Genomic DNA, 13,025 nt, shown 5'->3' on the forward strand with positions numbered 1-13,025 from the left:
GACTGAAAGGAGGGAACACGGAGGTAGAGTCGGCACAACGTGTCCTGAGGCGCGTGGACCCGGGGGCCACAGGTAGCTGCTCGTTCTACCCGCTTAGTTCAAGCCGGGAGACACAAAGCTGTCCGCGCGGAGATGTCCAACACAACGTTGAGCTTTACTTTCAGCCTTCCATGCAGACCACAACACACATGCAGGGAAAAACAATCTTTCTTTCCATTCACGGCCTCAGTTTTTCCTGGTTCCGCGTTTTATTTCATTCTGTTTGATTTGATTTGACCTTGTTTTATTATTCTGGGCTGCAGCTCACGCGCCTTCCGTTCTCCCCGTGTCTCAGGCGTCGACTCTCCCCGGCAGGCCGTGTGCGCGGGCTGCGCGCGGATCATCTCAGACCGCTTTATAATGCGGGTCAACGACGCATCTTGGCACGAGGGGTGCCTGCAATGCGCCGCGTGCCAGCAGCCGCTCACTTCCACCTGCTACTTCAAGGACAGCAAATTGTTCTGCAGGAGCGACTACCAACGGTAAGTGTGTGTGTGTGTGTGTGTGTTTGTGTGTGTGTGTGTGTGTGTGTGTGTGTGTGTGTGTGTGTGTGTGGAGCCGCGGCCTCAGCGGGCCTCCAGGCGCGCACGCAGCGCACGGAGCTAAAGATGGCATTAAAAAAGCATAGAACAGTCAGAAAAGAGAGACAAAAATGTTATCACCATTAGAGTGTTAGCAGAACTCTGTTTGAAGCTGATCTTTATATAAAAAAACACACTATGATTCAGAAATGAGACAATTTGATTTCCCTGCGCTTCCTTTCGCATGTATTCAGCCTTTTGCCAAAATATCACCGCTCTAAAAAAGGATTACCACCAATGGACAAAGAAGGGGAACTGTCAGCACCTCTTTGTTGTTGCTGCAGGCCTCATGATCACAATTCGCAGATACGTTCAGAAAATGGAAGAATCACTGTTCGTGTTCTCAGGGAAACCAACATCATACAAGTCAGAACACACACTGTAAGAATGGCACAGCCAATTATATTCCAGCCATTTCAGTCTTTCATTAATATTAGCAGTCATAAATGTGCACTGTGGAGCATTGATGTCAGTTATTTGTTTTGATTAAGGAGATAGATCCTGAAAGTTTCTTTTGTTACAACGTGCACTGATGCTGACTGCACGTTTTTTTATGACTTATCACATTACTCATTTTACTAACTGGATTCACTCAAAAAATGATGGATAACTGATTAAATGTCTTTATATTTTTTTGTTTTTGTGATTTTAGTTCACATCTAAATTGCACATTATTAGTACTAATTCCACGTGTATAAAGCACAAGTATGAAAAGACTTCACATGTGAATAGTTTTGGTTGCAAAATGTAATCAGGTTACTTAAGGAATGTATTCTTCAATGTGCAAATATGTAGGAAACCATATGAAATGCTGATTTAGTAAGGTACAGGGCAGCGGTGGCATGAGCCGGTTGGAGGTGGATACTTCATCAGTCTCAGTCTGACGTGCTGATACTGTGTGAATGTTGTTGGAAGGAACCGTGGAGCTGGGGGATCGTGCTTGTTGCACTGAGGTTTCTTCCAGAGAAGCTGGCCCTGTCGCATCATCTCTCTGCTGGGCTTCTCTGTGTTGCTGTCTGCTCTTCTTAAAGGGCCTTTTGTCCACCGCCGCGGCTTCAGTGTTCCGGCTGCAGGTTGAAGGTCTGTTGACCACCAACTGGCAGCATGTACCCTCTGTAGCTTTACACAGAGACCCTGCCGGCTTAAACTTCCAGCAGCAGCACACTGACGGCACTGAGTGTTTTACAGATTTTTATATCTCATCGGGAAAGATTTGTTGTGAGACTGTTTTGTTGAATAGCACCTGAAAACATTTGATTAAATTAAATAAGAACAACAGTAATCAGAACTGGGGAAGAAATGCTGGAAAATGCACCAGAAAAAACAAAGGCAAGATGTTTTAAATAAAGGCTAACAGGATGTTGCAGAAGTGAGGGGGCCTGCTTCCCAAAGCCCCATCTTAACCTGAGAACTACTAACAGAGATCCATAAAGGTTCTCAGCGTAGGCTTCCACTTATAGCTGGTTAGCAGGCCACAAATGAACCAGGGAGCAAATTCCATAAAAAAGATCAAAATCTAGGTCTCAGGGCTAGTTTACACTGAGTCTCACAGGAATGCGATGAAAAAATGAAAAATGAATGACTGAAAAATCAAAGCACGAATGTCATTTTCAAAATATGTTGTAGATTAATTAATGAATTTTTAGATTAATCAAGAACATCAGCGCAATTAGTACAAATGCCAATTAAAACTAAGTCTGGTGAAGATAATATTTTATCAAGCACGTAGCTGTGATGTATGCAAATACAGATCCTGATATATCAACCTTGGCTTTATAGTGGGCTGGAAGGTTTTAGAATATGTTTATATAATATACTAATCCATATGATAGCAATGGGGAGATTAGATATGGCTGATAACAGTGATATCAACTGAGGTGCTTCAAAATTATAGTATTTCATTATGAACGAGAGAGGCAAAACTAATTAACCAATAAATAACAAATTAAGTCATTGATTAACTAATAGACTGGCCTGTTAGACTTAGATTCAATGCAAAAAATATTGTGAATTTTTTCTTCATTATTTTAATCAAAAGAAACTGAAAAACAACTTTTTGTCAGAATATCAGAATATCTACAGATACGTGAATAATTCTGTGATTCTGTAACTTTTCCACAGAAAGCTCTGGTTTGATCGTGCATCAAAACATTTGAGCTCCTCTGTATCTGAAAAAATAAAATGCTAAAAAAATATCAGAGGATAATATGCTACCATTTAACCGTCTATCTGTTGTCATATTAATAACAGAAAACAGCCATTTAATTAAAAAAAGATGCTCCCGTAACAAATACTATATCCTAAAGAATAGTGAGTAAAAATTTACAACGAGTTAAGGAATATTGCAGATGTTAGCACAACAGCATTAGAAGGACATTTTGATGACACGTACAGAAGTATAATTCATAGTGTACTCTAGTTTCTCATTTATTTCTTATTTCTTAATGAAACATGCAGACATCTTATTTCAAAGTGCCATCTCATGGCTGTATTTGACAGCAGCAGTTGTTGCACCATACACCCCAACACCTGATGGGGCCACAGTAATTATGCTTTGACGTCAGGGGACCATGTTTTAGATTATGAAGGGGCTCAGGGTACGGATAACCTCAACAATCTCTTTATTGTAGTAAGTGTAACAACTAGTCTCCTGACATTAACAAGGTGAATAGTTTGAGAAAAGTAGTTGTAAAACATTGATTGACAACCCGGAGATCCTCAAAGACTCAGCCTTTCATTGATGATGCTTTTGTATCAAATCATGATTACAATCCCCTGTTGGAAAAACTTTATTCTTTTTTCAGCCTGTTTCATACGTCTGTTACTGCTGGTAAGCCCTGATGGTTTGTATCAGAAGGTCGGAGCAAATCCCCTTCATGGTTCTTCAGGGTTTTGGAATGCTAAAAACACGATAATACCTGCATAGTGCAGCGAAATGTACATCTCATTATCAAACATTATCAGAGCGGTGGATCACCAAACCGCAGCTGATCCTCGGCTCAGGTGTGAGAGTGAGCGTCTCACAGGAGAAAGATCTGTGGTGCAGTCTGTAAAAAGTGTTAATACCAGTTAAGGTTTACAAAAGCTGCTCCATACATGAGTATGGGCCATTTACCATGAAAACATCTTATATCTCTTTCCATACTTTTACAGTGCAGCCAGGGGCGGTTCTAGGGGTGGGCAGACCGTGGCGTTATTTTTTATGTTCTATAACGCTGTTACGTTCTATAACATCTTTAACATCAAATATGTTTATATTAACTGATTAAAGAATAAAAACGCTATATACAGTCATTTATAACATTCTGTATTTATTTGAACTCAATAGATTGCAGCCTGCCATTTGATGCATAGAAATAAAAACATAAATATTGAAAATAAAATGGTGATGGTGGTCACGTGTTTCTGACCCGAAAAATCGAGTGTTGTTTGTTTTCGAGTGGCTCCGCCTCCTTCGCCGGGGCTCACACTAGCTGCATTTGGATGTGCATGTGTTTTGGAGTTTGCAGCGCGTATGCTACGGTCGTTTTTGTGATTGCCGCATTTTTCTCTTGCAGCGTTTTACTGTTGGATTTGTTTTTCCGTTTGCAGCGTGTTTGCACGTGTCGGCCACCGTATCCGCCCACCCAGCCAATCATCATCGCATTTGCAACGGTGTCATCATCCCCACCCCTGCTCTCTCCAGGCAGCTGATGTGTAGCCAAAAGCCTACAACCAAATTGTTACTATAGTAACATGCCACTTTATATTCTCAGTAACGATAACGGCGTTGTGATGATGGGAAAAGTAATTAATTAGATTACTCCGTTACTGGAAAAATAACGCCGTTAGTAACGCCGTTATACTTAAACGCCGTAACTCCCAACACTGGTTAAAGAGGCCCATAGGCAGCCATCCCACTCGTCCCATTACACAACATATTTAGATAATGAACCATTCCGAACCTACTTCGTGCTTATTGTTCTTTTGTTGCACCTGCAGCACCCTGCAGAGTTCTTTATCATTAAGAGAAAGCTGTATTGAATAAAAAATGCTTGGACTGAAAATGTCTGTTTCTGTTTTGATTTATTTCAACCATAGTTCCCTGGATGAGGTCCCCGTACCGGGAGCAGTCTGAATCTGCTGTTAAAATCCAAGTGTCTGACTTCCCTTTGAAGGCTGGTGTGCAGGGCATGTTAGATAAAAAGCTGCCTAACATGAAGAAAGGCTACAGCTGTTTTATGTGTCACTTCTGTTGCATGACATGTGGCCGACTTGTGGTTGGGAATTTTTGGAACAGGTTCAGTGTCATTAGTGGCTTATTGTTTTAGGGCTGTTATTTAGCTATACATTTGAGGTTTTGATTGTGAGGTTTTCTGATTTTAACCTGGCCTCATGGTGACACAGAGACTTTTTCCCAAAAGTCTATGATCCTTCGAGCCAAAGGTTGTTCATTTTAGCCTCACAGCTATCAGGGACTGCTTAAGGGTTTTTGTTTCCTTTGGTTTGATAGAGAGAGTTGGTATCATGACATGGTATTTTAAAAAAACACATGCACCATGATACTTAGTTAGGGGCCAACATTGTTCCCCGTCTGATAGTAACTAGTCGTTTGATCTTTATTATTTAATGTAACTGTATAGATGCACATCAGTTTGCATATGCTGGGGTTAGTGCAATAAAAGAAACTTTGAAGAATTCTGGAGGGATTTTTCCACCTCTCTACTTGGGTGGTTGTCTATAACAAATCTATTTTTTGCATTTGTACTAATTAAATCAAATCCTAACTGTATGGGAAAATGATAAGTTGTTATTTGAAGTGTCATTGTACTGCATCTTGTGCGATCTTTGCTCCTTACTCCGCATTTTAAGCTTTCATTATTCATCATTAAACAAGGAAGTATGTGGGATATGTCATTGTAAAACAAAGCAGGTTTTTATTATTAGACACCAGTGGACCTTTGTGTGTTGAGCATTAATCAAAGCAGAGACCCCCTGCAGGTGAAGATCCGAAAGTAAATCCTCAACCCAGACACAGCAGGCTGTCGAGGACTCAGTACGCTCTGTACCTCCTGGGAGTGGGGGGAAAGAGAAGAGAAGGACAGTGTCTAAAGTCAATGTAAAGAAAAAACATAGACACCAGCAGGAGCTACTTAAAGCACTGTTCTGTTTGGATACCTCAGCTGATCAACGGCCAAAGCCAGCCCAAGACAAACAAGCTTGTAAAGAGTTTGCAGATTGGGTTTCATCGCCTCTTAAGAATCTTGCCCAGGCAGCATCAGGTTATGCTCCTACAGTTTCCACCATTATCTAACTGCAGTGATTGATGCTGCTGCCCCTCTGACCCCACCTTGACTTCAAAAAGGGGCAACATGAAAAAGTCTGCGGACATAGAGCACAAGAGACTGTGGAGGGAGTGTGTCAGGCACTGTCTGAGGAACACCTCTGCTTCCATGATGCAATGACATTATGGGGCACCCCTTAGATTTCAAACCGGATGCATGAGGCGGACACACAATCATCCATTCTGTAATTATGAAAGAATGAATATTATGAATAATATGATGAATGAATGTCTTTGATAAAAAAGCCTGCAAGATACATGTGTGTATCTGTTACATGTTTCACAGGCCATGATTTACTGATAAGTTGTTGAATGACTGATGGTATATCTGATGAAGAAAGCAGCACTCCCAGTGCTGTTTCACAAGCTTGTGATGGCAACTTTACTGCACTTATGAATAAGTATGTTAGCTTCCCCACAGCTACTTTTTCAAGCTTTGGAAAAAGGTGACAGAAAAAGCAGATGGTCCACTGCTAACATGTTCAGCTCAGGACTCTGAACCCAAACTTTTCCCTCGTGCCAGATCGATACCTTAAATTGCATGAGCGGGTGAGTGAAACATGGAAATTGTAAATGCAGTTCAAATTTGTCACACATACTCCAGGCATCAACAGCTGGATGAAAACACCAACAGTTGAAAATATTGAAAAAAAAGAAGGAAAAAAAAAGGTTGAATATTGATAAAGGATAAATGCTGAAATTCAGTGGAAACAGGTTAAATAAATACATGAGGGGATATAGAAATGACATAATCATTCAATCATTGAAAAGATGAATAGAAATAAAATACACTCACGACTGTTGTGTCTGTGTATGCTAATAGCTTTTAGCTAAAGGCTAACAGAAACCCACTAACACGATCATTGGAACAGTTCCAACATGTGTTCGGCAGATGTAATGTATACATTAACAATACGATTGTGGTATTATGTCAGCAGTTCATGCAGTAATAAGCTCATTCACACTAATAAGGCAAAGCCATGTTGTCAGTGAGAGAATGCTGTTAGTTTTTGCTGACCTGCTGGTAGCACTGGAGGAGAATTTAGTTGTGTGCCTCATCCTCAGGGGAACATAAATACCTTTAATTGTCTTATATAGCATATACAAAACAATCTGTTAAAGATGAAAAGATGTGTTCCCTTAAAAGCTGTGAGAAAACCAAGTAAAGCACTGGATGAGTGTAAGGGCAGCAAAATGATGTTGCACAGAAGAAAATGTGTTGCTGCAGCACACAATTCTCCCTTTACAGCCAGCTTCCTGTTGCTTTATTACACTAACTGTGGTGTCACATAGAGAGGGATCTCTTCTGTCTCTTCTCTCTGACCTAACAGCTGGACATTCCTCTGTCACACCAGGACAGGCTCTAAAATTTGAAAGAGACACAAATCATTGTTAAAAGGGGCCACAAGCAGACTCTGATTCATGCTCGTCACTCTGAGAGGATGATAATCAATCAGCTCGCGAACATGCATGGTACCCCATCAGTCATGTTTAACACCGAAGTATTAGTTTGTTTGATGTAATCCCAGGTCCATCACATGCTAAGTGAGAATACTGATACTACAGTTCGACTTCAGAAACGGTTAAGAGGCACAAACTAGAAATGGAAGTATAATGTAATGTATGTAATGTAATTAATTATTTCCATATTGTTTAAATCCTTTGATTATTTTCTATCTTTAAAAAAGACAAGGTATTAAAAGGGACATAGAAAAATCTCCTTTTTCTATGCTTCAGAGCAGATATTTGGATGTCTGAAGTCACCACCAATACAAAAACCAACACAACCCTGGCCTTCCATTTTGGGCCCCCTTGTTTTGAAAATATGTCACTCAACAAGCCATTTACATTTTAAGTGTAAACTGACATCACTCATCAAGTTCACTCCACCTCCTCTGCTAAGCCTGAACCTCTGAACCCCGCCCCCTCTGCCAAGCCCCGCCCACTCCCATCCACCCTGCTGGTTGGATGAAGCCAGCTCCTGGTGGAAATGTTCTGCTGTCGGCTGTACTGAGGAGCATGCATCTTCCATCTACCAGCAGCAAACGCTATCTGAGGCTAATGTTCCAGCAGAGTTAGCTAAAGACTGTGGATAAACTCTATCTGAGGCTAATGTTCCAGCAGAGTTAGCTAAAGACTGTGGATGTGGGTTTCAATTTAATTTAATCTATATAGCACCCAATCACATCCACAATGAAGTACACCAACTTCTAAGCACTTATTGCTGTTACTATTTGAAAGTGTTTCCAACACAACACCGGTCCTCTCCTCACTCTCGCTGCTACGTTGAACGCCGTGTACCTCTCGGTGTGTTAACATTACATTATCGGCATGTTTCTGATAAAGATGTAGATCTCCAAGTACAATAATTTAGTGATGTTAATATATCCAAAACATTTAAACGCAGTAATTAACGGTACACATGCATTACTATGAGTTAAGCTGTGTATATCTCCGGCTTTGTCCATTACAGGTTTATTAGCATGTATTGCTAACAAACAGCACTATACTGATACTGCATTAAAGTGAGTAAAGGAGTGAGTCGCTACTCACTTGTTCAAACCATGGCCCTCGGGCCCGCCCTACTAAACAGCCTGGTCTTAGGAGAGATGCTACAATAGAGGAAAATATTTGATCAAAGAAGAAGACCATTCAAAGAAGAGGATATTCATTCAGTTATTGTGACCGCATTAACTCTTTACAGATAGAATTGAAATGAATTATTTCTTATACAAGATGTATACTCATATCAATCTGTTTGTGAAAAAAATCTGAATATATTTTATTTGCCTTCATTTAGTTTTATTGTTACATATAAAGGACTTCTTTGTTCAGAATCTGATTTACATCTGTAAAGAAAGGTTAAAGTAAGTCTCAAACTCAAATATCAAAGAGCAAATGTTGCCTCCAACCATAAAATGGAGAAGAACAGTATTCAGTCTTGTACTTTCCCAAGTATAAGTATGAAGTAAACATGTTTACTTTTCACGAGTATAAAGTAAACATGCTGCAGGCATGCGCTATAGACCACACTGCAAACACCTTCCCCGTAAAAAAGGGTGACAGTGAGGTCTGTGAGGAGCACAAGATGACAGGGAAACAACGTGACAATTAAAATGATTTCAATATAGTGGTTGGTATATTCTTCAGCTTGTTTCATGTGTCATATTTATGATATAAGAAGGAGAAAAGCACATGAATCATCAGGACTGTGTGTTTAAGTATTCTCTGTGTTATTTAAAGGCAATAACTGCAAAAGCCGTCTGTGACTGGGTCTTATTTTGAAGTGGACCTACCACATTTTTACTGCTCGTTGTTTTACTGGTGAACATTTACTTCTCCACCCTTGTGTTTCCACATCCACGTCTTGCCATGGAAAGCTGCAATTCTCAAATAGTCCCTGACCTGCAGTCTGTGCAGTGTACTCGTAATGGGCTTGGGGATCAAAGAGTGAACCATACCAGCAGAGCCAAACCGCTGAACCACCAGGGAGTGGAGGTGGAAGTGGGGGGCACAGACTACTTTGCAGTATGGGTCATAACTGCCAGATTTATGGAACACTCGAGGGAGGGACAGCATGTCAGAGGAGGTAGTTGAATTAATTATTTTTATGACTAGTTAGAGAGAAGTTAGAGAGAAAATCTGAACCAGGGCCTCCCTGTCACTCTTAAAAATTGTTCATAGAAGACAGACTGATGGACGTCATAGTGTACACAAAGGTTTCATACGTCTCAAAGGCTTAAGGCTTTGCCTATTATTTAGGTACACTGATTTTACTGGCAAGAGGGCATTTTAGTTGCTGCCTAGTTTTATGATCAATTGGCTGCTTTTAGGCATGTATACCTTTGGTACAAACTTCACTCCATGGAAACTTGGCCTTTTTTAATTCACTATTGTTTCTAATAACACTTTAGAAAAACACTCTTGATATAACTGAGGAATTAGGATATTAGACCAATTAACCATACCCCCCCTACACACACACACACACACACACACACATCAAACATCAACATCAAACTAAAGGTAATCATTATTTACTGTCAGTGGTTGGATACGGTACAGTCGACTTCCACCAGAAGTCCTGATGTTATTTGCTGCTTTTCAGGCTCCTACTTCATTTTGTCAGCTGTTTGGGAGAAAAAAAAAGTCTGCTGTTTTTTCAATGAAATAATATTATTATTTTGCAGTCCATCAGAGGAGGTAAGAACATTAAGCTTACCAGGGTGAGCTGCAGCAACCCTGTCTGCTGTGTATGTATTATTCCATCTCAAGGTCTGTGGGGTTGTCACAGCTCCACATTCTAACACACACATCCATCAACCACCATGCAGCGACATTCTTTTACCCCCCCCCCCAAAACAGACAATCACAGTGTGGGCAGGGTTATTGAATAAACCAAGGCTAGATGCGTTCATTCCATAATTATAAGAGATAATTCATTACAATAGCTACATCATCATATATATATATATCTGCTCACAGAAAAAGCTGTTGTGGATTTTAATAGGCGGCACTTGGTTTCTTTCATGGCAAAATGTATGCAAAGATGAGGATTCTGTTGTTTAGCTTGGACAATACAGCAGCTTCCTGCTCTGACAGATACACATTAGCCAATCTGTAGTTGGCTTTGTGTCTCCCTCCCCTCCCTCTGCTGTCTTGTTTTATCAGCACTGTGCATCTTTCCTAAGAATCTGGCTGGCATTTAACACTCTGAGACGACACAACACCCAGAGGGCTCATCCAAAACCTGCCTGCTCCAAGCTGTCCTCTTTATTGGCATCCTGCTCTTTTCAGTTCTCAGTCATTCAAACTCATGGCACACAGACACATACTCCTTCAGTCTGTATTTACAGTTATTTCTCTCCGTTGGTTCTTGCTCTATGTTTCTTTTTTAATCCATCTTTTTTCTCTTTGTTTACTTCCTGAAGAAGGAGGAAGAAAATGACTATGACAGCAGCTTTAGCACAATGGTGACAGTATTACTTTACTGATATTGCCTAATTACACTAAAGACAGTAGTGTGAATTTTAATTGTAATTACCGACAGATGTCTCCATACACTATGTTTGTCTTTGGGCTCTTTCTTTAGGCAGAATATGTAGAGTCTGTGACGCAAACTGACAATGGGAGTTTTACTTTTTTTTTAAACTTTTTTTTTATTTCTTTTAAATTTTGAACCTGCATTTTGCTCAGATTTGTGAGATTGTAACATCGTGGTCACTAATAACCTGCTTTGAAACAGGGCAACAACTGGAGCAAATGTTTTTATGTAATGTAGAACTTGTGATATCATTAACAATGCTCATTTTGGTTGCTGAAAAGAATAATATCTGATCAATATTCATGCAATCTCTTCATACGTGTAAATATAAATGCAAGAGTGATGGAAAAAAGTCATTATTACATTAATTAATGGATACATTAATGCTTTTGATATTGTAAAACTACCACTGTAGCAAAAAAGGTTTATATGAACATGTTACTTCGTAGTTTCACAGAATAACAGGGTAAAGTAATAGCTGCTGAGACACTTAGTTTCACACATCAGTAAAAATTGGTATTTTGGACGATAGTTGACTGATGCCTGTACACACTAATGTGTCAGATACATCAGTGGAGCTGTGTTTTTTTTCACTAAAAATATTGAATTTCACAAAAAGAAGCATCAAGTTGTAAAAAAGACAAGGAACACACCCATTAACACCACCTGATCTGATATAAAAACCTGATCTGTCTATGATCATTCTAACTTATCAGGACAGTGATACCGAGCACAGGACTCTATCCATCAGAATAACAACGTGGTGTTGAGTTTTTTCTTCTAAAAACAATGGGCCTCATGCAACAACCGTTCGTACGAACAGATTTGTTCTTAAGTCATGCGTACAACTGATTTAAGAGAACTTGCGCATTCACCAATTTTTCTTTCAGGTACGAACAGAATTTACAGAATTTAGGAGTTTCGTAAAATAGTCCGCTGTTATTCGAATCAAGTTCGCTTGACTAATAGATTGTATATTCAATTACTTCGAAGCAAACATAAATAGATTTATACATTATACCCCATAATGATGCTGACATTATTCTGTTTCAGATTATTTTGAACAAAGTCAATGGGAAGTGTAACCAGCGGCTGACTTGCTACTTTTGGATGCCTTAAGCCCCATACACACACGTCGCTGCTATTTACTCGCTACTCGCTCACTCGCCTACTCGCCACTCGCTTGGGTGCTTACACGTGTGATGGTGTGTAGAAGTTGGGTGGCCACTGTTTGGAGAACACTGGGGGAACGTCACCTGTCAATAATCTGTATTCTGCATTTTAATTGGCTACTCGCTTTTACTCGCTTTACTCGCGTCGCTTGAAGTTGAAATATGTTCATCTCGGAATCCGCCCACATCGCATCGCTTGTACTCTCCTCGCCTACTCGCCTCCTCGCCTCGCGTGAACACATAGACATTCTATTGACTTCACTCGCTGAGCGAGTAAATAGCAGCGACGTGTGTGTACGGGGCTTTAGCCCAGCAGGCTCTTGGAAGAGAGCGTGTAGATATCCTTGTAGAGACAGACGAATGGCTGTCATCGTGATTTAGATTGCCAAGGACTGTGCTGCTGCAGATATGCAGCTTGTTGGAGCCACAACTCCAGAGAGAAACACGCCGATCAAACCCAGTTCCACCACACGTCCAGGTCAACATGGACAACCCTGAACATCCTCTCCATGAGACTGTTATCAGAAAACAGAGTCTCTTCAGTCAAAGGCTTCTTCAGTTTGGATGCAAAACGGACCGCTACAGGAAATCTTTCCTGCCCACAGCCATCAGCATCTATAATAACTCTTTGATTTAATTGAGCTACATCAACATTTAATTTCCCTCTGGGATAAATAAAGTATTTTTGAATTGAATTGAATTGAATTGTCCTCCCCACCCTTGGATTTTTGGCCACTGGAACCTTTCAGAGGGAGATTGGAGAGAGATCGGGGGTGTCCCAGTCCTCTGTGAGTCGTGCGCTCCCCTTGGTCATCAAAGCTCTCATCAGTTTATCACCCATGGTACATCAGATTCCCATACACCGC

At 40.4% G+C, this 13,025-nt stretch overlaps 1 protein-coding gene across 1 annotated transcript in view; it reads left to right on the top strand.

The window, feature by feature from the left end:
* Positions 1–399: 399 nt before the first annotated feature.
* The window catches only part of LOC142372539 (LIM homeobox transcription factor 1-beta.1-like), an 83,165-nt gene continuing 70,539 nt past the window's right edge, over positions 400–13,025 (top strand). Inside the window, exon 1 of the mRNA XM_075455469.1 lies at positions 400–521. Within this exon, the coding sequence (XP_075311584.1) occupies positions 400–521 (122 nt within the window). The remainder of the gene's footprint in view (positions 522–13,025) is intronic.

Source organism: Odontesthes bonariensis, chromosome 22 (assembly GCF_027942865.1).
Source record: "Odontesthes bonariensis isolate fOdoBon6 chromosome 22, fOdoBon6.hap1, whole genome shotgun sequence".
Classification (NCBI taxonomy): domain Eukaryota; kingdom Metazoa; phylum Chordata; class Actinopteri; order Atheriniformes; family Atherinopsidae; genus Odontesthes; species Odontesthes bonariensis.